The sequence below is a fragment of the Triticum urartu genome, chromosome 4A (assembly GCF_056163025.1).
Source record: "Triticum urartu cultivar PI428250 chromosome 4A, HENAU_Tu73, whole genome shotgun sequence".
Classification (NCBI taxonomy): Eukaryota; Viridiplantae; Streptophyta; class Magnoliopsida; order Poales; family Poaceae; genus Triticum; species Triticum urartu.
The window spans coordinates 589,551,631-589,577,497 of NC_141876.1; the positions used below are offsets into that span (position 1 = coordinate 589,551,631).

At 46.5% G+C, this 25,867-nt stretch overlaps 2 protein-coding genes across 2 annotated transcripts; both read left to right on the top strand.

Annotated features, from left to right (window-relative positions):
- The first annotated feature begins 11,604 nt into the window (after nucleotides 1–11,604).
- On the top strand, nucleotides 11,605–12,909 carry LOC147976913 (uncharacterized). Its single transcript, XM_087521016.1, has one exon. The coding sequence runs from the start codon at nucleotides 11,605–11,607 to the stop codon at nucleotides 12,907–12,909; it is 1,305 nt and encodes a 434-aa protein (XP_087377142.1).
- Nucleotides 12,910–12,970: 61 nt separating this feature from the next.
- LOC147976914 (uncharacterized) lies at nucleotides 12,971–14,137 on the top strand. Its single transcript, XM_087521017.1, has 2 exons — nucleotides 12,971–12,978; nucleotides 13,306–14,137. The coding sequence occupies exons 1-2, from the start codon at nucleotides 12,971–12,973 to the stop codon at nucleotides 14,135–14,137; spliced, it is 840 nt and encodes a 279-aa protein (XP_087377143.1).
- Nucleotides 14,138–25,867: the final 11,730 nt, after the last annotated feature.

The following is a 25,867-nucleotide window of genomic DNA, read 5'->3' on the forward strand; positions in this document are numbered from 1 at the left end:
TGAACTAAAGAGTTCCCGGGTCTATTGTCTCATTCTCAGCTACATCATACATTATAACTAGTGCCAACACCGACAAACCTACATGAACAAAAGAGTTTTCAAGGTTACCTAGCATATATTAGGAGGTTTATCTCAAATTTATCATGAAGATGCAAACCTTTCTCACGTCTCATGAAATACCTAATACACCATACCAAGGTCCTCCTCCGCTCATCCGCTATCAGTGGATAATGATCTACCGGACACTGCCCCATCTGCTAGAGGAAAGAGACACATACAGTCTACACCGACTCACGTGGAAAAGGAAGAAAGGCTGCCCTTGAAGCAGAAAATTAATTTTTCCCAAGAATCCAATTTTCCTGAACCGATAACATCCGATCATCCATCATTAGATGTTGAGATCGTAAACTCTATTAATGATGAAGATTTTTGCCGCGTTATTACCGGAGAGAAGGACCATGTCCTTGATGACCCCTTGAGTTTAAGCACCGAGGATTATGCCATTGACGAGTGTGGCCCAACTCATCCGCCTTCCAACCCGGACGTGGCTAAAACTATGCCCCTACCCCTAGTTCTCTTGATTTCTTGTCAACTTTACCCGGTAGTTTATTTATTTATACATTTATTTAACTGGCCGTGTCTATGAACCATCATTATCATCAATTCTCACGACTCTTCTTTCTTTTTTTAGGTTGCGAACAAAAAATTCGCCACTCACAAGACCCTATGGTTACGGTTTTATCAAGTAAAGGCACAAATATTGATTGTAATTTTTGTCAAAGATGCGTTTATGGATGCCACAGATATCATGGTGAAACGAGCCCTAGAACGACTGAACGACACTATGCTCGGTGATCCCAAGAGATGCATCATGCTCGAGAACATTTCTCGGACGCTGTCCATGCAAGTACCTAAGGTAGCTAAAGTGCACTATGTTGGCGAGCTTATTGTCCTTTACAACAAGTTGGACGCTGGCAAGACTGAGTTCATGAAGGGACCCGAGCGAGGTGAACATGCTGCTGCTGAAGTAGAGCTTAAAATTAAGTCTGGCCACAATGTTTTCAAGGCCACACCCACAATCGAGGACTTACCTGCCCTAGACAAGAAGTGCACTGAAATAGAGGCACTATTCCCTCTCCAGTTCAAGCTTGTGCAAAGTAGTAGTAACCTCCTCAAGCTGCACCTTCAGCGCTACTTCCCGTGCCTCCGTTTCAGTGCACTTCTTGTCTAGGGCTGATAAGTCCTCGATTGTGGCCTTGGAGAAATGTTGTGGCCGGACTTAATTTTAAGCTCTACTTCAGCGGCAGCATGTTCACCTCACTTGGGTCCCTTCGTGAACTCAGTCTTGCCAGCCTCCAACTTGTTGTAAAGGACAATAAGCTCAACCAACATAGCATGCACTTTAGGTACCTCAGATACTTGCGTGGACACGGGACAACAACATCTAAGAAATGTTCTCGAGCATGATGTGTCTCTTGGGATCACCGCGTGTAGAGTCATTCAGTCCTTCTAGGGCTCGTTTCACCACCATATCGGTGGCATTCATAAACACATCTTTGACAAAACTATGGTCCATCTGTGTGCCTTTCCTTGTTAAAACCGTCACCACAGGGTCTTGTGAGTGGCGACTTTCTTGTTCCCAACAAAAAAAAGAAATAAGAGTTGTGTGAATTGATGATAATTATGGTTCATAGGCACGGCCGGTTAAAAAAATAAAAAAAATAAACTACCGGGTAAAGTTGACAGGAAATCAAGAGCACTAGGGGTAGGGGCACAGTTTCAGTCACGTCTGGGCTGGAAGGCGGACACGTCGGGCCACACTCGTCAATGGCATAATCCTCTATGGATAAACTGAAGAGGTCATCCAGGAAATGGTACTTCTCACTTGTAAGAACGCGGCAAATATCTTCATCGTTAACAGAGTTTCCGATCTCAACATCTAATGATGGACCGTCCGTTGTTATCGGTTAGAAAAATTGGATTCTTGGGTAAAATCAATTTTGCATTTCAAGGGCAGCCTTTCTTCCTTGTCCATGTGAGTCGGTGTATTAGACTGTTTGCGTCTCGGGATGGTCGGGATGGTCGTGTGGTACGCCTAACTTCGTGATCACTGGATTGGCTCTCTCACTAGTATCAGGTTCAAATAGGTGTACTTTGGCCAACTGTGATAGAGGTATTATACATGATTCAGACCAAGATGGTGTCGTGGCTTCCACCATCTATATGCGAGGAAAATATGCATGTCGGTATACGCATGAAATTATAGGAATTGAAAATAATGTCACACGGAAATGCAAGATAGAAATTATAACCAAGGTGGAAGTAATGATCCCAGGGTAGACGGTTTGCAACAAAGGACAATGGGAGATAGTATCTACAATAAAAAAACATTTCAATTTGACGCATAGAATTAAAAACACAAGGAATATGAAAAATACAAAAGAAGGTACCCATGATTGAAAATATTCCTCGTGCCTAAAACTAGTAGCATCACTGCCGAATGACAGACCAGGCCCATATATTGGCTTCCCGTAACGCCAACAGTGATCAAGTCATTAAATTCATACATACACGATAAAGAAACATCATTGTCGAACAACGGACTAAGCCCATATATAGACTTCCCAGAACGCCAATGATGATCAAGTTAGTAACTCATACATGTACGGTAAACAAAAAATTCACTGTTGGACGATGGACCAAGCCAATATATAGGCTTCCCGGAGCGCCAATAGTGAGCAAGTCATCAGTTCATGTAAAAGAAAAAACCCAGTCGAACGACAGACCAAGCCCAAATATGGGCTTCCCAGAACGCCAAGATCAAGGTTTCTGTGAATTATGAGTAGATACAGATCAAACACATCCTGAGACCAGGGCTATATACACCGTGTCACAAAATATATGGCCTTGCACAAAGTTATAGCCGTTCTAAGTAATGACAGAGATGCAACAGTAAACGGAACCCTTTGGAAAAGCAGATTACCTAAACAAAGTTGGATCCAGGCCGTGACTTAATGCCCCCGGCTCCATGCACCTACAGGATGAGGAGATGGGATATGGATTAAAATCAACATACAAGATGCTAAAGGGTAAATCGTACCTTCATAATGACAGGATAAAAAGGGGCATACGCGAACCGGATGAATCAACACTTGCTCACACGGAAGTGCGTCTCATGAGGGATTAGAAAATAGTCTGGCACAACGGGAATAGTGGGCTAATCAGTCAGACAAATTTAGATGCAACAACGCAAGGAAACTGAAAGGTAAGTCTCAATGCATACGGGGCTTCGGTTGCAGGGCAGAGGAAAGCGAGTCGAACCTCATCTCTGTTGTCGCCTCGCAGTGGTCTAAGAGAATAATGAGACAGACAGTTTAAAAAAGGTTAGAGGAAACACCGGATAGAGTTTGTTTGCCGGATGGAGTTTGTTAGCCTGATGAAGTTTGTTGGCCGGATAACATCAAACGCGACCTGATTTTTAGCTTCCACGGTTGCAGGATATGTTAGCATCGTGTGAAAATAAAAAAGTGCATAGCCATACATAGCTTTTTTTTTTAGATGTCATAGCCATACATAGTAGCACACAACTGACTAGAAGTCATGAGCCCATATACTCACGGGAGGTGCTTTATAAACAAAAAAAAAGTTATGTATAGCCAACTTTCGAGCTCTGCGCCGAGTCAGACCTCGAGGGGCATATGTTGACATCGATTTTGACCAAGATAAAATAAAATGCATAAACCACACAAAATATAAATGCAAAATGGCAAAAATCAGTTTTATAATGAAAAAGAGTCAATTTTAAAAATATAATCAACCGCTCAAATTGGGAACCGACAAAAATAAGCATATGATACAAATGTGGATAATGCACACATTAAACCGACAATTATAAAGTATGACGAAACAAATAAAAAGTCGTCAAGTTTTCTCCTATGAAAAAAATGGTGGACACATGGTTTATATGTACGCGCACTATCACCGACAATAAAAAAAACTATGAAAAATGGAGGACACATGGTTTATATGTACGCGCACCTCGCCGATGGATACTACTCTAAAATTTCACTGTCAAAAACGGCGCCAATATTATCAAATCATCATGGAGTATGTTCCACCATGGAAATATCGCTGTATCTTAACGGATGCACACAAAATATAATGCCGACTGCTACAAATCTTCCGGCGGTCACACGCAGTTGGATTCACCTCACACATCCGTTGGATCCGGTCAACACGTTGGATGGGGCCTTCTTCTCTCATCGCAACCGCAGCAAAAAAGCAACCACCATGTCGCCGACTCGCCGTGGGGAAGCAGCACCACCTGGCTCGTAGCAGCAGCCGCGCCCCCTCATCAGCAGCGCAGCGACGCTCCACCGACTGAGCGCCGGCGAAGCTCGCCGCCACCAGCGTGGCCGTGCTCCATCGCAGCACCCCTGACGGCCGCCGCATGCTTCATTGCAGCCCCTCGCCGCACGGTGGTGCTCCATCGCAGCACTGGCTGCCGTCACATCTCCCATCACAGTATTCGTTGGCTGCCGTCACATCTCCCATCACAGTATTCGTTGGCTGCCGGCAAAGCTTTAGTGCAGCGCTGCCACCGGGCATGGCGGAGCTCCATCGTAGTACCCCAACCGCCATTGCACACTTCACTGCAGCGCCCCACCGGGCAGTGGTGCTTCATCGCAGCACCGGCTGCCGTCACATCTCCCATTGCAGCACCCGATGCCGCCGGCGAAGCTTCAGTGCAGCTCCGCCGCAGGCGCGGTGATGCTCCATCGTACACCCGGACGGCCGCCCCATGCTTCACTGCAGCGCCCTACCGCGCGGGTGTTGCTCCATCGCAGCACGGGCTGCCGTCACATCTCCCATCATAGCACCTGATGGCCACCGGTGAAGCTTTAGTGCAGCGCCGCCCCCGGCGCGGAGGTCCTCCATCCCAGCACCGGCTACCTCCTCCCCCGCGTCAGAGCATGCACCTTCTCCTGCTGCTTCACTTCCGCTCTTGCAGCGGCCGGTGGCTGGCCGTAAGCAAACCCGGCGCTCGCTTGTAGCCAGTGGCTCAAGTGTAATAAGGCCGAAGATGAGCAATATTCCAAGGCCGGTGGGTCTCCTCCTCCAATGTGCGTGAGTCCTTGCGGTCTCGGATATCAATGAGGTAGTACGACCCGTTGTTTAGGTTTTTGCTGACCACAAAGGGCCCTTCCCAAGGTGGGGATAATTTGTGCATGTCTGTTTGATCCTGAATGAGTCGGAGCACCAAATCGCCTTCTTGAAAGGTTCGAGTCTTGACCCGGCGGCTATAATAGCGACGCAGATCTTGCTGGTACATCGTTGAACGAGCCGCCGCAAGGTCACGCTCTTCATCCAACAAATCAAGAGCATCTTGACGTTCTATTTCATTATCAGCTTCAACATAATCCTCCACACGGGGCGAATCATGACGGATGTCACTGGGAAGAACCGCCTCCGCTCCGTAAACCATGAAAAAAGGCGTATTACCCGTGGATCTGTTGGGGGTGGTATTGATACTCCAAAGCACGGAGGGTAACACCTCAACCCAACAACCCGGCGTCCTCTACAAAGGGACCATAAGCCGGGGCTTTATGCCTCTCAAGATTTCTTGATTGGCCCTTTCAACTTGACCATTAGACTGCGGGTGAGCCACAGATGAAACATCAAGACGAATATGCTCTTGTTGACAAAATTCTTTCATAGCACCTTAAGACATATTAGTACCATTATCAGTTATGATGCTGTGAGGGTAGCCAAAACGGAAAATCACATTTTTGATGAATTAAACCACCGTTGTCGCATCACACTTGCTGACCGGCTCTACCTTAACACACTTTGTAAACTTGTCAACCGCCACCAAGAGGTGAGTCTTTTTATCCTTGGATATTTTAAAAGGTCCAACCATATCCAGCCCCTTGACTGCAAATGGCCAAGTAACTGGAATCATCCTTAATTCTTGAGCCGGCACGTGAGCTCGTCTGGAAAAAATTTGACAGCCGTCACACTTGCTAACCAGATCCTCTGCATCAGCATGAGCCGTCAGCCAATAAAATCCATGACGAAAAGCATTAGCTACGAGAGACTTAGAGCCGGCATGAGGCCACAATCTCCCTCATGAATCTCCCGTAGAATCGCACGGCCCTCCTCAGGATAAATACAACGCCGAAACACCCCTGTGACACTGCATCGGTGCAACTCGCCGTTGACAATGGTCATTGACTTAGACCCCCGGGTTATCTGCCTGGCCAAAGTTTTATCTCAGGTAACTCACCCCGGGTCATATAAGCCAAATATGGAACCGTCCAATCAGGAAGAGCATGAAGAGCCGCCACCAACTGTGCCTCCGAGTCAGGAATAGCAAGATCCTCCTCCGTAGGCAACTTAACTGAAGGGTTATTCAAAATATCAAGGAAAACATTAGGGGGTACTGGCTTACGCTGGGACCCCAGCCGGCTTAAAGCATCAGCCGCCTCATTTTCCTGCGATCAACATGCTCCACTTGATAACCCTTGAAATGACCAACAATAGCATCAACTGCTCAGCGGTAAGCCGTCATGAGCGGGTCTTTGGAATCCCAAGTTCCCGAGACTTGCTGAGCCACCAGATCTGAATCACCGAAACACCTGACCCGGCTTAAGTTCATCTCTTTGGCCATCCGAAGACCATGGAGCAAAGCCTCATATTCAACTGCATTGTTAGTACAAGGAAACATCAACCTTAAGACATAGCAAAACTTATCACCTCGTGGGGAAGTCAAAATAAATCCAGCCCCCGAGCCTTCCAACTGCCTGGATCCATCAAAATGAATAGTCCAATATGTATTATCAGGCTTCTCCTCTGGCATCTGCAACTCAGTCCAGTCATTGATGAAATCCACAAGTGCTTGAGACTTGATGGCTATCCGAGGCATATATTTCAAACCATGGGGTCCAAGCTCAATGGCCCACTTGGCCACTCAGCCCGTAGCTTCTCTGTTTTGAATAATATCCCCTAGAGGAGCTGAACTGACCACAATGATGGGATGACCAAGGAAATACTGCTTCAACTTACGACTAGTCATGAACACCCCATAGACTAGCTTCTGCCAATGTGGGTACCTTTACTTGGATACAATTAGTACCTCACTGACATAATAAACCGGCCTTTGAACCGGATACTCCTTGCCTGACTCCTTCCTTTCCACAACAACCGCTACACTGACGGCTCTGCTGTTAGTGGCCACATATAAAAGCAAGGGCTCCTTATCAATGGGAGCTGCAAAAACCGGCGGCTCGGCCAACTGCTTTTTCAGCGCCTCAAACGCTTGATTGGCAGCATCGCTCCAAACAAAGTGATATGTTTTCTTCATCAACTGGTACAGAGGGATAGCCTTTTCTCCCAAACGGCTTATAAACCGGCTCAAAGCCGCAATACGACCCGCCAAACGTTGGACGTCATTGATACATGCAGGCTTAGCCAAAGAAGTAATAGCCTTGATTTTCTCCGGGTTAGCTTCAATGCCTCTTTCAGAAACCAAAAAACCCAATAGCTTGCCTCCTCGCACACCAAAGACACACTTGGCCGGGTTAAGCATCATCTTGTAGACCCGGAGATTATCAAAGGTCTCCTTCAAATCATCTAACAAGGTCTCTTTCTTTCTGGATTTCACAACTATATCATCCACATAAGCATGAACATTGCGTCCAATCTGGTTGTGGAGGCAATTCTGGACGCAACGTTGATAAGTCGCCTGAGCACTTTTGAGCCCAAAGGGCATAGATACATAACAAAAGGTTCCAAAGGGAGTGATGAAAGATGTCTTCTCCTGGTCCTTAACTGCCATCTTGATCTGATGATAACCAGAATAAGCATCCAAGAAACTCAAACGCTCACAACTCGCCGTAGCATCAATGATCTGATCAATACGAGGGAGAGCAAAAGGATCAGCCCGACAGGCCTTATTAAGGACCGTGTAATCCATACACATGCGCCAAGTGCCGTTTTTCTTAAGCACCAGCACCGGGTTAGCCAACCATTCAGGATGAAAAACTTCAATAATAAACCCAGCCGCCAGGAGCCGGGCCACTTCCTCACCAATGGCCTTGCGCCTCTCTTCATTAAAGCGATGAAGGAATTGCTTGACCAGTTTAAACTTTGGATCAACATTGAGAGTGTGCTCAGCGAGTTCCCTCGGTACACCTGGCATGTCAGAAAATTTCCATGCAAAGATGTCCCGGTTGTCACGGATGAACTCGATGAGCGCGCTTTCTTATTTCGGATCCATATTGGCACTGATACTAAACTGTTTGGATGAGTCACCAGGAACAAAATCGACCTGCTTGGTGTCATCTGCCGACTTAAATTTCAACAAAGTGTCATGCTCTGTAGTTGGCTTCTTCAAGGGGGTCATATCCGCCGGGTCAACATTATCTTTTTAGAACTTCAACTCCTCTGTTGCACAAACAGACTCAGCATAGGCAGCATCGCCTTCTTCACACTCCAAGGCTATCTTCCTGTCACCGTGCACCGTGATGGTACCCTTACGACCCGGCATTTTGAACTGCAAATAAACATAACAAGGGCGTGCCATAAATTTGGCATAAGTCGGCCGTCCAAACAGGGCGTGATAAGGGCTATTGATCTTGACCACCTCAAAAGTCAATTTTTCAGCCCTATAGTCATGATCATGGCCAAAAGCCACCTCCAAAGTTATCTTACCCACCGGATACGCCGACTTACCGGGCACCACTCCATGAAGGACGGTAGAAGACCACTTAAGATCTTTGTCAGTCAAATCCATACGGTGGAAAGTATCATAATAAAGAATATTGATACTGCTGCCCCCGTCCATAAGCACCTTTGTCAATTTGTACCCTCCAACCTGAGGAGCAACAACCAAAGCCAGCTGACCCGGATTGTCCACCCAGGGCGGGCGATCCTCACGGCTCCATACGATGGGCTGCTCTGACCATCGTAAGTATCGGGGGACCGCCGGCTCAACCGCGTTCACCGCCCGCTTATGAATCTTCTGGTCTCGTTTGCACAAACTCGTGGTAAACACATGATACTGACCACTATTCAGCTGCTTCAGATTACCCTGATAACAGATTGTTGTTGTTGATTACCTTGATTAGGTTGTTGATTGAAACCACCTTGGTTACCTTGGCCCTGAAATCCAGAGTTCGAGCCGCCACCTCCAAAGCCGGGCCCGTGAGAGCCGGATCCTGACCCGCCGTGTGGGCCCTGGTTATCCTGATAAAAACCGGAATTTCTATACTCCCTGATGATGAAGCAATCTTTCCGGAGATGAGTGGCCGGCTTATCTTGAGTATCGTGCTTTGGGAAGGCTGATTCATTATCGCTTCAAGGTTGAATTTTGGCCCGCCAAACCGGGACACTGATGACTTCCCCTTACGACGCCGATTATTACTCTGTGTGTTGGTATTAGCCACAAAGTCTGAACCGTCGTCAGTTTTCTTGCGCTTATCGTTATTACCTTGACCCATCGTATTATGCTGTTGTCCCTTTGCATTGCCGTTCTTCTTCCCCTTGCTAGCCTTCTCCTCATCAGACTCAGAGATGATACAATGTGTGTAACAATCAATTTTCTAGTTTTTGCCGTCACTTTGTTTTGCCTTGTAGCTTGAAATTTATAGTAGACACGTCGGGTTTCTATAATTTGGGTGTGTGAAATCGGAGGGGCGCTCAGTCTTTCTCTAAACTACTCCCTCCTTTCGGATCAGAGAAATGGATAAAGATGAATGTATCTAGAAGTAGAATACGGCTAGATACATCCATTCCTCCGACAAGTATTTTCGGACGGAGGCAATATAATTCATATTCTGATAGACTTGTGTACTTTAAGACGTTTTTAAAGAAAGTTTGTGTATCACAGGAAGGTCAGAAAAAAAGTTGTCCACCCGAAAAAAATTGTGTATGACGTGGTGGAAATACGAATTCCAACTCACTCTTTTGTTAGAAAAGAGAAACCGAAATTTAATGGACACATATTGTTGAATACTTTTTGGGGGCAGATAAAATATTTTTTAGAACAAAAACAAAAACGTTGCGTTAGTTAAAAATCTTATGCATCTGAAAATAGTTCCAGATGTTAGCAGTCACTCTCATGCTAATGCTACCCCCTTTGATAGAATCATTAATCCACCTACAGCAAATCCATGAAAGACCTTGGATACACATAGTTTGTTTGACAAAATCCCAATTGAGTTTGTAATATGGATTCTCAAAGGTAATCATAAATATCACCAATTATTTTGTATGCATTTCATGAATACTTTCATTGAGAATGACCACTCCTTTTATAATAAGGGAACCACTAGGGATCAGTCCCTAGCTTCCCATCAGACCAGCGCGTGGCCGTTGGATGAAACCTTCTTGAGCGTTAGATGCATCCCTCCAACAGCGCATTCCATTGGTAGTTCCTAAAGCGAATTTCCTTGATTCATGTTGCTTCCCTCCCTAATCATGTGTGATCACATCCTTGACAGTTTCCAAACCAAACGCCCCCCCCCCCCCCCCCTTATTCACATTGTTGTTTCCATATATGAGGTCCCTTATCATGTGTGTTTCCGTATAGACATGATGCTTCCTCGTTCCATCGCACAATAAACATTCTTCTAGGCTCTTGCAATTAGCTCTGATCTTTTAGGATGTACTGTATTTCTTTACATATGGCAACTTTAATTTTTATATCACGGAAGCATTCTGAGTTTCTGACTGATGCATGGAAGCATATTGTTTACTTCATGTTATCATGTGATCACGAATGCTTCCAACCAATGCTTCCGATAATAACTCAAGGTTCAGATTTGACTCCCTATAATCACGTAAGTTTCCATGTTTAAAATTGACTCCTAATAATGCATGCTTCTTTGCTTCCTATATTGTTTTCTCTATATACAAGAATCATGCTTAGATAAGTGTCGTATATGCTTCCTTGTTTTTGCATGCAGTTACATCCCATTTTTCTTGCTTCGTTCATAATTTAGCGAAGCTTCGTAGTTAATTATTTTGTGCTTCGGCATTCACCAAAAACTAAAAATAAACAGAACATGTTTCTTTCATCCGAACTTCAACAGTAGAGCAATACATGTGCACATACGCGTGTTATTTGCTTCTTATATGTATCAATATTGCTTCGAAGAGCATCATTGCGGAGGTAGTCGTCGATCAGAGGGAAGGGAGGGTGAACCACTGGAGGTGCTGAGGGAGCTTATGGTGTGGTGGAGGAAGAACACAGTGCTGGCTTTCCATCGCGTTCCTTGCCGGCCGTTGATCAACGAAATCGCTGAGAAGACGACCAAGAAGGACGATGCCGCCGACTACAACGAGGAGACGGAGTCCAGCCGAACGCATGGCAACCGACCAGCTTGGTGCTCGTGGTTTTTTTAATTGTTTTGAGGAGAAACATACGGAGACATGCTGGATGACATGCTCAGCTTTTGGGCTATATATCATGGGCTGGGCTGGGTGCGAAATAAACGGGTGAGGTGCGGAGTCAGTTTTTATTCCTTCTCTCTAAAACGAAGTGGCAGGGCTTCACCTTCACGTATCCCTCCCGGTTTGCCTAAAAGAAACGTATCCCTGCCGATGGAATTGCGATCGGGGTGCCGCCTCCGGCGCTCGCCGCCGCATGGACCTCGTCCCCAGAACATGGATCTCATCAGCTCCCTCCCGGACGAGATGCTTCTCCTGATCCTCACACGCCTACGCTGTGTCCGCACCGCCGTGCAGACCGGCCTCCTCTCTTGCCGGTGGCGCGGCCTCTGGACCGGTCTCGCAGATCTCACCTTCCGCAATCTCGAGCCCGCGAGGATTGAAGCTATACTCGCCACCCAGTTCGCTGCTTCGACGACGGCGATGTCCACCCTAGACATCTGCCTTGAAACGAGATACACTGCCGACCTTGCCAGCTCGTTGCTGCGCGCCGCCGCACGGGTCGCGCCGAGGGTGCTCGTCTTCACCACTTCGGTCAACAGATGTGAGTGGGGAGCCATCAAGCTACCCTGTTTCCATTGCGCCACCTCGATCAAGCTGGAATCCCGTGTCTTCAGTATCGCCGCACCGCCGTTTGCTGGCGAGTTCACCTTGCTGGAGAGATTATCCCTCACCGGTTACATCATACATCTTGGACTATTGCTTAGCCGCTGCCCCCACCTGCGCGTGCTCAGCCTCAACTCTCCCGGCAAATATGACATGTCCATCACTCTGCCGCCAAACAGTGTGTTCCCCACGCTCGATAGTTTGTCCCTCACTGGAGAAATTGACGGCCTTGGCAACTTGCTCAACCTCTGCCAGTGTCTGTGTGTGCTTAGCGTGACCTACCCCAACTCGCAGGAGCTCGCACTACCGCCGGCAGGCGAGTTTCGGGCACTCGAGAAGTTGTCCCTCTCCGGCAACATCGCCGACCCTGGCACATTGCTTAACCGATGCCCATGCCTTTGCGTGCTTAGTGCCAACTTCCGCGGGATGGCGCTCACTTCGCTCGAAGCGGCGCTCGCCACACTTGTAGACACGGACCCAGTTGGCCTCACATTGTCCCTCCTCGGCATCAGCATTCCATGGAGAGACTGCATTGATGATGATGCTTGCTTCAACTCTCTTCTCTGCACCGCAGCGAGGCTGTCGCCGCAAGAGCTCGTCGTCGTCGACAACTTTGAGGGATGCAATTTCAATATGAGGTATGGTGCAGGCAGACACATTAATGCGGGCGTGCCCTGCTTTCGCCATGCCACGTCGATCGAGATGAATTTGCAAAAGGTATGCTCCACATCGCTGTCGATGGACGAGTTCCCGGTGCTTGAGAGGCTAATCCTACTAGGGTGCTGCAGTACCATCGATGTTGGCACCTTGGTCACCAGCTGCCCACGCCTACGGGTTCTACGGCTAAAGTAGCTAGAGGCAACATCACATAATCATTCTATGTATGAGTAGGTAATGCTTCGCTTGCGCCTGTATGCTGGAGTTCGTATCTTGTCTTATGTCCTGCTCAGACTACTCTCGGATTTAAAACTTCAGATTTTGGTTCGTTCTATGCATAATATCCTACCCAATTTTATCATATAATCATTTGGCTCGAGAGGTGAACTTTCCACAATAGATGAAGAAACTTCCTGTCACCAAATTATCTATGTTGCTGCTTAATTTTGGATCGGTAGATAGAATATATATTTTTTTCCTTCTTGTGCTGCCGTTCGCGTTTGTGTAGTACTTTGACCCTGAATGTACAGGGTCGAACAAATCTGATCTATTGGTTTACAGCAGGGTAGGTTAGGAATTGTGCACAAGTAGGATTGATCTTGTACTCGTTCCCAAACACACGTCCCTCGTCGACATGAGCAGCTTCCAAGCCGACATGGTGTTTTCGATCAAGGGCATCAGCTACTGGGCACACCTCCTGCGGGGCGTCACTTACTGCTTCTGCAACGCCCTCTTCAACGACGATGGTGACCACGACCCTGTGCCGAAATTTGGCTTCTTTTCCCTGCCTGGAGCGGATCAGCACCGCAGCAACAGCCGGGTGGCACAGCCGAAAGCCTACCACAACATGGGAGTCGTCCGGGACTCCACCATCAAGTTTATTTCCATTGATGGCGCCCTCCAACATGTCGACCTCAAGGACCGCACCATAACAATTTGGAGGTTGCTGGAGCAAGACATGGGCTGGAAGAAAGAGTATGAGCTCCGTGTCGAGACACTGTGGGGACTTGATGGATTCGGCGACCTCCCAAAGGACATAACCCCTTTGTACCCCCTTCTTAGCATAGAGGATCCTGACATTGTCTACTTCGCACTCGGTGAGTATCGCGAGAACCAAAGAAACCGGAAGTTTATCCCAACACAAGCACACTATTTGCTCGCCGTCAACCTGCAGGATAACAACATACATGCCTCCATATGTCTTGTGGACTATTTTGGCAGCTCTCATATCCCCATTCTTGTTTCTTGTGACTTTGGCCGGTATATCCATGCCGTGGGGCATGATCTCTATATCATGATGATGGAGACGATGAAACATATGTCTTTGGCTTCTTTAGACCCATTTTACTATGATGAAGGAGAGGCCGCAAAGAGGATGATCAATGACAGCGTCAGGAGCCCAGGCAGGCAGGGCAGTGGCTAGGGGCGTGGCCGGGAAGTCCCATGGACTGTAAGACACTGTAGCAACAATGCTGCATGGGCCATGGTCTAGTCCTGGCTCCACCATTGAGGATGAGGGAGAGGCCATGGAGTTGGCAAGAGATCTTGCGGAAATGCATGGATGAGCTCGAGTACATATGAACCCAATTAGAAAAACACATTTCTAAATGCCAAAAAAACTGAAAAAAGGTTGCACGGGTACATCTCCATGATCTATGTGGGTGCATAAGTTTCACGGAAAGATAACTTTTTTGTAGACTGTGCAAAAAAGACAAGAAAAAAACATGGAACACTATTTAGAAGCACTAAAATTTGTCTTGTTTGCGGAGACAAAACAAAAAGACATTTTTCACAAAACTTTGTGTTGCGCACGCATATTTGCGAACACGTGTGTGTGACATTTTGTTTTGAATTTTTTTAACATTTTAAAACACTTTTAAAATATATTTTTTAAAAGTGGGTTCATATGTACTAGGGTTCAAGTTCAGGACGTGCCGACTCAGAGATCTTGCAACTAGAAGATGGGCCGGTCCTTCCAGCAAGTTACTACTTGCAGCCATCTGCCTTAGAACTGTATACACAATGATCCATAAGATCCAACTGTCGTAGAACTCTTTTTGTTGTACCGATCGATGGAGCATATATGTGGAACTGGATTTGTTTCATCCGTTCTCTTTAATGTTTTGAGAAATTTATATCCATTTGTAAGTCTAGAATTTAAATATGAGGTGGATTTTCCTAGCATAGATAAAATATAATCCTATATACTTAAAAATAGTTGATCCCCACTAATTTTACTTTTCTTAACATGCAAACTATATATGCCACACCATGCCACCATGCATGGAAAATACCCATCCAACATGCACCATGCATGTTACTCGTATCCTATATACCTAAATAGACGAGCCTCGCTACTTATTTATCTTAACATGGAGGCATATCATCTCATCATACAACTATGCTGAAAACGGTCCACCGTAACATGCAGTGATGCATGGAGAAAGGTCCACCATCTCGCAAAAAAAATAGAGAAAGGTCCACCGCAACATGCAATTATGCATGAAAAATGCTTATTTCAAAAGAGTGAAAAAAATGAAACTAAATTGTTAAATTGTGAAACTGATTATTTGGAAATGTGTTGCAATTTATTTTAAAAGAGTGACATCTGTTATTTCAAAAATATGCAATTGAATAAATGTGATTTTTGTGAAACAAGACAGTGGAAAGTGAAATGTAGGTTTTTAAAGTGAGAAACAATATGAAACTGAATGTCAACTTGTGAAATTGATTATTTGAAAAAAAAAACAGATTATTTCAATAGAGTGAAATATGTTATTTGAAAATTGTGAAGTTGAAATTGATGTGACTTTTTTTGTAATAAACGAGTGGAAAGTGTTAGACAAATAAGCCGCGGCTGCGGCCAGGGTGCGTCGTCACGTGTGTGTGTGCTAGTACACGTATGTGCGCATGAGTAGTTTGCTTAGTCAGCTGCGCGGGGGGTGTGGCCGAGCCGGGCACTGGAGCCGGTCGCGTCCCGTTGCGTGCATGCGCGGCGGGCGCGGACTGTGGAGCGCGGGTTCTAGGTATATCAGTAGCGCGGGAGATCTTTGAGTGACTGGTTGTTACTGAACCCCCGCGTCGCCCGTGACTGGCGACTCGGGGGATCCCATCTCAGCTGCCGGGGGCTCAACCAATTTGCCTCCCGTCTCGCCGCCACCGGAGGCCACCGCCGGCGAAGCTGGTGCTGGGGCCAAGGACGGTGGCGGTGGGGCGTTCCGTGGGTGAGGCTCGGCCTCCATCCATGGCGATCTCGTGATGGCTACCTTGGATTGCAGTGGCGGCGCCTGGTGCGGTTCCCGTCCTGTGCTGTCCCGGAGGAAGCCGTTCTTCGCCGTCCACCGGTGCATGATGGCCGTCATAGCAAGCGCAGGTGCAGGCTCCAGCGATGGTGCACATGGTTCGAGCGCCCTGATTCAGATTAGGTGTCGATCTGGTGACATCAACGGCAGCCCCACTGATCTGTTGATCTAGGGGTTAGTCCATGATGGCCTGCCTTTGTCCGAGCTCATCTTCGTAAGACAACCCCTGCTGGCCGCCTCCGGTTCCCTCGTCCAGATTGCGGTAGGGTAAACCCGGGGTCCCTTCAATGACAGGCTATGTGTGGTGATCACTTCAGCCTGCGGCAGTGGCCTCGCTGCGGATTATCATCATCAATTGATTTTGTGAGAGTTTTATCTCTAAAAATCCGGTGGTTGATTTCGGCGGGGATATGCAAACTATAAACGATGTCTTGATGCCGAGGGATGGTTGTGTGGCGGTGGCGGTGGCGGTCACATCGCATGTAGCTGTTGGTATCGCGGAAAAGTGGTGGCGACAACACGTCAGTGACTTCGAGGGTGGTGCTACTTGAGCATCCAGTCTCTGAGTGTCGGGGCGAAAGCCTAGGTCTGCCCCGAGTTGGGTATACCTGGCAATAGCGATATTTTTATGTTGTTACCTTGTTGAAGGCATTGTTCGGAATGCTCAGACCGATTTTTCAGGGTGAAAACCTAGATTCTAGCCTTGATGGTTGGATCCGGTGATGGCGACGCTCAAGTGTCGCTCCCTTCCTGAAGGCATTACTGTTGAAGAACCTCGTCGTCCGTGTGGTGTCATGAGATGAATGGTGCAGATACAGTCATTTTTCTAGTTTGCCCATCGTGGATATGATCGCTTTGGGGCTTTTTTCTTTTTTCATCGCCTATGCATAGCTTTGGTCCTATATGACTTTGCTATTGCTGGCGTGTTTTTGTGTGCGTGAGTTTGTGTTGGCTATGTGCATCTTAGCTATGCAGAGGTCGGGTGTGTGCTCATTGTGTTTGTATCCTCTTGATGCTACATTTTGAGTTAATAAAATCCACCCTTTGTCCGAAAAAAATCAGTAGCGCGGGGACCGGCGCTACTAATAAGGCGCTACAGCTAACCCGTAGCAGTAGCGCGTGCACGCCCGCGCTACTGCTATACAAGTGTAGCAGCAGCGTGCTGCGTGGAAGCTCGCTACTGCTAATAGCTATAGCGCGCTCTGTCTGAACGCGCTACTGCTACTGTCATGCTGCTGCTAACTTTTCTCCACTCGCTACTGCTAATTTTAGTAATTTTAATAGCTATAGCCAGTGAGAATATTATATCCCATTTTCCGCATCATATTGAAAACTCGGTTATCATTAAAAAAATGGGCAATGATTCATCGCCTTTATTTTCCAAGGTGTGTTATGAACCACATTTTATATTTATTTTCATACTGGGGCGACTCCTCTTTATCCTGTTCAATTTTATGTTGAACCAAACGAGGTAAGAACGTAGGTATTTTGGTACCTATTTTAACAGATGATTTATTGATCACGCGGAATATTGGGTCACCCTCTTTTCTTTGGTCACTTGGTATATACTGATAAATATTTTGTCTTGGTGAGGATTCTGCAGTATATATTTTCATCTGCCATATTTGACTCTGGTACTACTACAGACTTTGTCTTATGTACTTCCTCAACAGGCTCAAATTAGTATTTTTCTCAAGATTGCTCTTTGTACTTGACACACTGATGGATCGTATAGATGGCACAACTTGATTTTCATGCAGGCCCAACAATGCATTGTAAGATGTGGCTGCATCAATCACCTGGAATCTCAGGTATGTGGACAACACTTCAAGTTTTAATACCAAGAAAATGGTACCCATGACCTCTTGACTTGACTGATTAAAGCCATGAATAACAACATTTGACCGGCTCAAATCCTTGGGAATATCTCAAGCTGGCAATGGTTAACCGTTACCCTCGTCCCCATGGGCAGTTACTCTATTAGGGGACGGGGATGTGCCAGCTTTAATACCCGAGGAAGCTGGTGGGTGAAATACCTTACCCAGCGCACAAGACAGGGATGGGGATGGGATAACATTACTCGTGCATGTTACCCGCCTTACCCATGAAGTCCTTACATCCTGGCTCTAAAATTAGTAGACCTCATGCAATTCCCGCCCTTACCCACCAAAATTTTCACCCATCCACCTCTTTGGCCAAAAAGCCAAAAGAAAACCCTAACCTAGCCAAAACTTATTATTTATTGTGCTGAAATGCTATTTTTTCTACTGAAATGCTATCTAAGGTTGTTGTTGATTGTGTGTATGGGTTTCCCCACGGGTATAAAAAACCGACGGTGATGGGGATGGGAATATTTTTATCCCCACAAACGGGTATGGGGATGGGGACGGGCATGGTAAGGCTGTCGCGGGGACAGGGATGAGAGCCCAATACCTGCCTGGGTAATCCCCATTGCCAGCCTGAGGAATATCCAATCCTTTCAAAGTACGCAGAGACAACAAATTTATGGTGGATCCACCATCTATCATTATGCAATTTGTTGGCAAGTCATCAATCTCACCAAACATAAGAAGAGGTCCGGTATGCTTCTTTGAGCCTAACAACATGTACTCATCCGTGAATGTAATATTTAACACATGATTTAGTTAAGCTTCAGTATATGAGACTTTCACTCTATAATCTTCAGGAAATGAGAATACTGTAACAGTGTCTTGCATAAATCTGAGGAAAGAGACAAAGCATCATACACAAAAAGCATACATGACATTTTCTTCATGAACTAAAGAGTTCCCCGGGTCTATTGTCTCATTCTCAGCTACATCATACATTATAACTAGTGCCAACACCGACAAACCTACATGAACAAAAGAGTTTTCAAGGTTACCTAGCATATATTAGGAGGTTTATCTCAAATTTATCATGAAGATGCAAACCTTTCTCACGTCTCATGAAATACCTAATACACCATACCAAGGTCCTCCTCCGCTCATCCGCTATCAGTGGATAATGATCTACCGGACACTGCCCCATCTGCTAGAGGAAAGAGACACATACAGTCTACACCGACTCACGTGGAAAAGGAAGAAAGGCTGCCCTTGAAGCAGAAAATTAATTTTTCCCAAGAATCCAATTTTCCTGAACCGATAACATCCGATCATCCATCATTAGATGTTGAGATCGTAAACTCTATTAATGATGAAGATTTTTGCCGCGTTATTACCGGAGAGAAGGACCATGTCCTTGATGACCCCTTGAGTTTAAGCACCGAGGATTATGCCATTGACGAGTGTGGCCCAACTCATCCGCCTTCCAACCCGGACGTGGCTAAAACTATGCCCCTACCCCTAGTTCTCTTGATTTCTTGTCAACTTTACCCGGTAGTTTATTTATTTATACATTTATTTAACTGGCCGTGTCTATGAACCATCATTATCATCAATTCTCACGACTCTTCTTTCTTTTTTTAGGTTGCGAACAAAAAATTCGCCACTCACAAGACCCTATGGTTACGGTTTTATCAAGTAAAGGCACAAATATTGATTGTAATTTTTGTCAAAGATGCGTTTATGGATGCCACAGATATCATGGTGAAACGAGCCCTAGAACGACTGAACGACACTATGCTCGGTGATCCCAAGAGATGCATCATGCTCGAGAACATTTCTCGGACGCTGTCCATGCAAGTACCTAAGGTAGCTAAAGTGCACTATGTTGGCGAGCTTATTGTCCTTTACAACAAGTTGGACGCTGGCAAGACTGAGTTCATGAAGGGACCCGAGCGAGGTGAACATGCTGCTGCTGAAGTAGAGCTTAAAATTAAGTCTGGCCACAATGTTTTCAAGGCCACACCCACAATCGAGGACTTACCTGCCCTAGACAAGAAGTGCACTGAAATAGAGGCACTATTCCCTCTCCAGTTCAAGCTTGTGCAAAGTAGTAGTAACCTCCTCAAGCTGCACCTTCAGCGCTACTTCCCGTGCCTCCGTTTCAGTGCACTTCTTGTCTAGGGCTGATAAGTCCTCGATTGTGGCCTTGGAGAAATGTTGTGGCCGGACTTAATTTTAAGCTCTACTTCAGCGGCAGCATGTTCACCTCACTTGGGTCCCTTCGTGAACTCAGTCTTGCCAGCCTCCAACTTGTTGTAAAGGACAATAAGCTCAACCAACATAGCATGCACTTTAGGTACCTCAGATACTTGCGTGGACACGGGACAACAACATCTAAGAAATGTTCTCGAGCATGATGTGTCTCTTGGGATCACCGCGTGTAGAGTCATTCAGTCCTTCTAGGGCTCGTTTCACCACCATATCGGTGGCATTCATAAACACATCTTTGACAAAACTATGGTCCATCTGTGTGCCTTTCCTTGTTAAAACCGTCACCACAGGGTCTTGTGAGTGGCGACTTTCTTGTTCCCAACAAAAAAAAGAAATAAGAGTTGTGTGAATTGATGATAATTATGGTTCATAGGCACGGCCGGTTAAAAAAATAAAAAAAATAAACTACCGGGTAAAGTTGACAGGAAATCAAGAGCACTAGGGGTAGGGGCACAGTTTCAGTCACGTCTGGGCTGGAAGGCGGACACGTCGGGCCACACTCGTCAATGGCATAATCCTCTATGGATAAACTGAAGAGGTCATCCAGGAAATGGTACTTCTCACTTGTAAGAACGCGGCAAATATCTTCATCGTTAACAGAGTTTCCGATCTCAACATCTAATGATGGACCGTCCGTTGTTATCGGTTAGAAAAATTGGATTCTTGGGTAAAATCAATTTTGCATTTCAAGGGCAGCCTTTCTTCCTTGTCCATGTGAGTCGGTGTATTAGACTGTTTGCGTCTCGGGATGGTCGGGATGGTCGTGTGGTACGCCTAACTTCGTGATCACTGGATTGGCTCTCTCACTAGTATCAGGTTCAAATAGGTGTACTTTGGCCAACTGTGATAGAGGTATTCTACATGATTCAGACCAAGATGGTGTCGTGGCTTCCACCATCTATATGCGAGGAAAATATGCATGTCGGTATACGCATGAAATTATAGGAATTGAAAATAATGTCACACGGAAATGCAAGATAGAAATTATAACCAAGGTGGAAGTAATGATCCCAGGGTAGACGGTTTGCAACAAAGGACAATGGGAGATAGTATCTACAATAAAAAAACATTTCAATTTGACGCATAGAATTAAAAACACAAGGAATATGAAAAATACAAAAGAAGGTACCCATGATTGAAAATATTCCTCGTGCCTAAAACTAGTAGCATCACTGCCGAATGACAGACCAGGCCCATATATTGGCTTCCCGTAACGCCAACAGTGATCAAGTCATTAAATTCATACATACACGATAAAGAAACATCATTGTCGAACAACGGACTAAGCCCATATATAGACTTCCCAGAACGCCAATGATGATCAAGTTAGTAACTCATACATGTACGGTAAACAAAAAATTCACTGTTGGACGATGGACCAAGCCAATATATAGGCTTCCCGGAGCGCCAATAGTGAGCAAGTCATCAGTTCATGTAAAAGAAAAAACCCAGTCGAACGACAGACCAAGCCCAAATATGGGCTTCCCAGAACGCCAAGATCAAGGTTTCTGTGAATTATGAGTAGATACAGATCAAACACATCCTGAGACCAGGGCTATATACACCGTGTCACAAAATATATGGCCTTGCACAAAGTTATAGCCGTTCTAAGTAATGACAGAGATGCAACAGTAAACGGAACCCTTTGGAAAAGCAGATTACCTAAACAAAGTTGGATCCAGGCCGTGACTTAATGCCCCCGGCTCCATGCACCTACAGGATGAGGAGATGGGATATGGATTAAAATCAACATACAAGATGCTAAAGGGTAAATCGTACCTTCATAATGACAGGATAAAAAGGGGCATACGCGAACCGGATGAATCAACACTTGCTCACACGGAAGTGCGTCTCATGAGGGATTAGAAAATAGTCTGGCACAACGGGAATAGTGGGCTAATCAGTCAGACAAATTTAGATGCAACAACGCAAGGAAACTGAAAGGTAAGTCTCAATGCATACGGGGCTTCGGTTGCAGGGCAGAGGAAAGCGAGTCGAACCTCATCTCTGTTGTCGCCTCGCAGTGGTCTAAGAGAATAATGAGACAGACAGTTTAAAAAAGGTTAGAGGAAACACCGGATAGAGTTTGTTTGCCGGATGGAGTTTGTTAGCCTGATGAAGTTTGTTGGCCGGATAACATCAAACGCGACCTGATTTTTAGCTTCCACGGTTGCAGGATATGTTAGCATCGTGTGAAAATAAAAAAGTGCATAGCCATACATAGCTTTTTTTTTTAGATGTCATAGCCATACATAGTAGCACACAACTGACTAGAAGTCATGAGCCCATATACTCACGGGAGGTGCTTTATAAACAAAAAAAAAGTTATGTATAGCCAACTTTCGAGCTCTGCGCCGAGTCAGACCTCGAGGGGCATATGTTGACATCGATTTTGACCAAGATAAAATAAAATGCATAAACCACACAAAATATAAATGCAAAATGGCAAAAATCAGTTTTATAATGAAAAAGAGTCAATTTTAAAAATATAATCAACCGCTCAAATTGGGAACCGACAAAAATAAGCATATGATACAAATGTGGATAATGCACACATTAAACCGACAATTATAAAGTATGACGAAACAAATAAAAAGTCGTCAAGTTTTCTCCTATGAAAAAAATGGTGGACACATGGTTTATATGTACGCGCACTATCACCGACAATAAAAAAAACTATGAAAAATGGAGGACACATGGTTTATATGTACGCGCACCTCGCCGATGGATACTACTCTAAAATTTCACTGTCAAAAACGGCGCCAATATTATCAAATCATCATGGAGTATGTTCCACCATGGAAATATCGCTGTATCTTAACGGATGCACACAAAATATAATGCCGACTGCTACAAATCTTCCGGCGGTCACACGCAGTTGGATTCACCTCACACATCCGTTGGATCCGGTCAACACGTTGGATGGGGCCTTCTTCTCTCATCGCAACCGCAGCAAAAAAGCAACCACCATGTCGCCGACTCGCCGTGGGGAAGCAGCACCACCTGGCTCGTAGCAGCAGCCGCGCCCCCTCATCAGCAGCGCAGCGACGCTCCACCGACTGAGCGCCGGCGAAGCTCGCCGCCACCAGCGTGGCCGTGCTCCATCGCAGCACCCCTGACGGCCGCCGCATGCTTCATTGCAGCCCCTCGCCGCACGGTGGTGCTCCATCGCAGCACTGGCTGCCGTCACATCTCCCATCACAGTATTCGTTGGCTGCCGTCACATCTCCCATCACAGTATTCGTTGGCTGCCGGCAAAGCTTTAGTGCAGCGCTGCCACCGGGCATGGCGGAGCTCCATCGTAGTACCCCAACCGCCATTGCACACTTCACTGCAGCGCCCCACCGGGCAGTGGTGCTTCATCGCAGCACCGGCTGCCGTCACATCTCCCATTGCAGCACCCGATGCCGCCGGCGAAGCTTCAGTGCAGCTCCGCCGCAGGCGCGGTGATGCTCCATCGTACACCCGGACGGCCGCCCCATGCTTCACTGCAGCGCCCTACCGCGCGGGTGTTGCTCCATCGCAGCACGGGCTGCCGTCACATCTCCCATCATAGCACCTGATGGCCGCCGGTGAAGCTTTAGTGCAGCGCCGCCCCCGGCGCGGAGGTCCTCCATCCCAGCACCGGCTACCTCCTCCCCCGCGTCAGAGCATGCACCTTCTCCTGCTGCTTCACTTCCGCTCTTGCAGCGGCCGGTGGCTGGCCGTAAGCAAACCCGGCGCTCGCTTGTAGCCAGTGGCTCAAGTGTAATAAGGCCGAAGATGAGCAATATTCCAAGGCCGGTGGGTCTCCTCCTCCAATGTGCGTGAGTCCTTGCGGTCTCGGATATCAATGAGGTAGTACGACCCGTTGTTTAGGTTTTTGCTGACCACAAAGGGCCCTTCCCAAGGTGGGGATAATTTGTGCATGTCTGTTTGATCCTGAATGAGTCGGAGCACCAAATCGCCTTCTTGAAAGGTTCGAGTCTTGACCCGGCGGCTATAATAGCGACGCAGATCTTGCTGGTACATCGTTGAACGAGCCGCCGCAAGGTCACGCTCTTCATCCAACAAATCAAGAGCATCTTGACGTTCTATTTCATTATCAGCTTCAACATAAGCCTCCACACGGGGCGAATCATGACGGATGTCACTGGGAAGAACCGCCTCCGCTCCGTAAACCATGAAAAAAGGCGTATTACCCATGGATCTGTTGGGGGTGGTATTGATACTCCAAAGCACGGAGGGTAACACCTCAACCCAACAACCCGGCGTCCTCTACAAAGGGACCATAAGCCGGGGCTTTATGCCTCTCAAGATTTCTTGATTGGCCCTTTCAACTTGACCATTAGACTGCGGGTGAGCCACAGATGAAACATCAAGACGAATATGCTCTTGTTGACAAAATTCTTTCATAGCACCTTAAGACATATTAGTACCATTATCAGTTATGATGCTGTGAGGGTAGCCAAAACGGAAAATCACATTTTTGATGAATTAAACCACCGTTGTCGCATCACACTTGCTGACCGGCTCTACCTTAACACACTTTGTAAACTTGTCAACCGCCACCAAGAGGTGAGTCTTTTTATCCTTGGATATTTTAAAAGGTCCAACCATATCCAGCCCCTTGACTGCAAATGGCCAAGTAACTGGAATCATCCTTAATTCTTGAGCCGGCACATGAGCTCGTCTGGAAAAAATTTGACAGCCGTCACACTTGCTAACCAGATCCTCTGCATCAGCATGAGCCGTCAGCCAATAAAATCCATGACGAAAAGCATTAGCTACGAGAGACTTAGAGCCGGCATGAGGCCACAATCTCCCTCATGAATCTCCCGTAGAATCGCACGGCCCTCCTCAGGATAAATACAACGCCGAAACACCCCTGTGACACTGCATCGGTGCAACTCGCCGTTGACAATGGTCATTGACTTAGACCCCCGGGTTATCTGCCTGGCCAAAGTTTTATCTCAGGTAACTCACCCCGGGTCATATAAGCCAAATATGGAACCGTCCAATCAGGAAGAGCATGAAGAGCCGCCACCAACTGTGCCTCCGAGTCAGGAATAGCAAGATCCTCCTCCGTAGGCAACTTAACTGAAGGGTTATTCAAAATATCAAGGAAAACATTAGGGGGTACTGGCTTACACTGGGACCCCAGCCGGCTTAAAGCATCAGCCGCCTCATTTTCCTGCGATCAACATGCTCCACTTGATAACCCTTGAAATGACCAACAATAGCATCAACTGCTCAGCGGTAAGCCGTCATGAGCGGGTCTTTGGAATCCCAAGTTCCCGAGACTTGCTGAGCCACCAGATCTGAATCATCGAAACACCTGACCCGGCTTAAGTTCATCTCTTTGGCCATCCGAAGACCATGGAGCAAAGCCTCATATTCAACTGCATTGTTAGTACAAGGAAACATCAACCTTAAGACATAGCAAAACTTATCACCTCGTGGGGAAGTCAAAATAAATCCAGCCCCCGAGCCTTCCAACTGCCTGGATCCATCAAAATGAATAGTCCAATATGTATTATCAGGCTTCTCCTCTGGCATCTGCAACTCAGTCCAGTCATTGATGAAATCCACAAGTGCTTGAGACTTGATGGCTATCCGAGGCATATATTTCAAACCATGGGGTCCAAGCTCAATGGCCCACTTGGCCACTCAGCCCGTAGCTTCTCTGTTTTGAATAATATCCCCTAGAGGAGCTGAACTGACAACAATGATGGGATGACCAAGGAAATACTGCTTCAACTTACGACTAGTCAT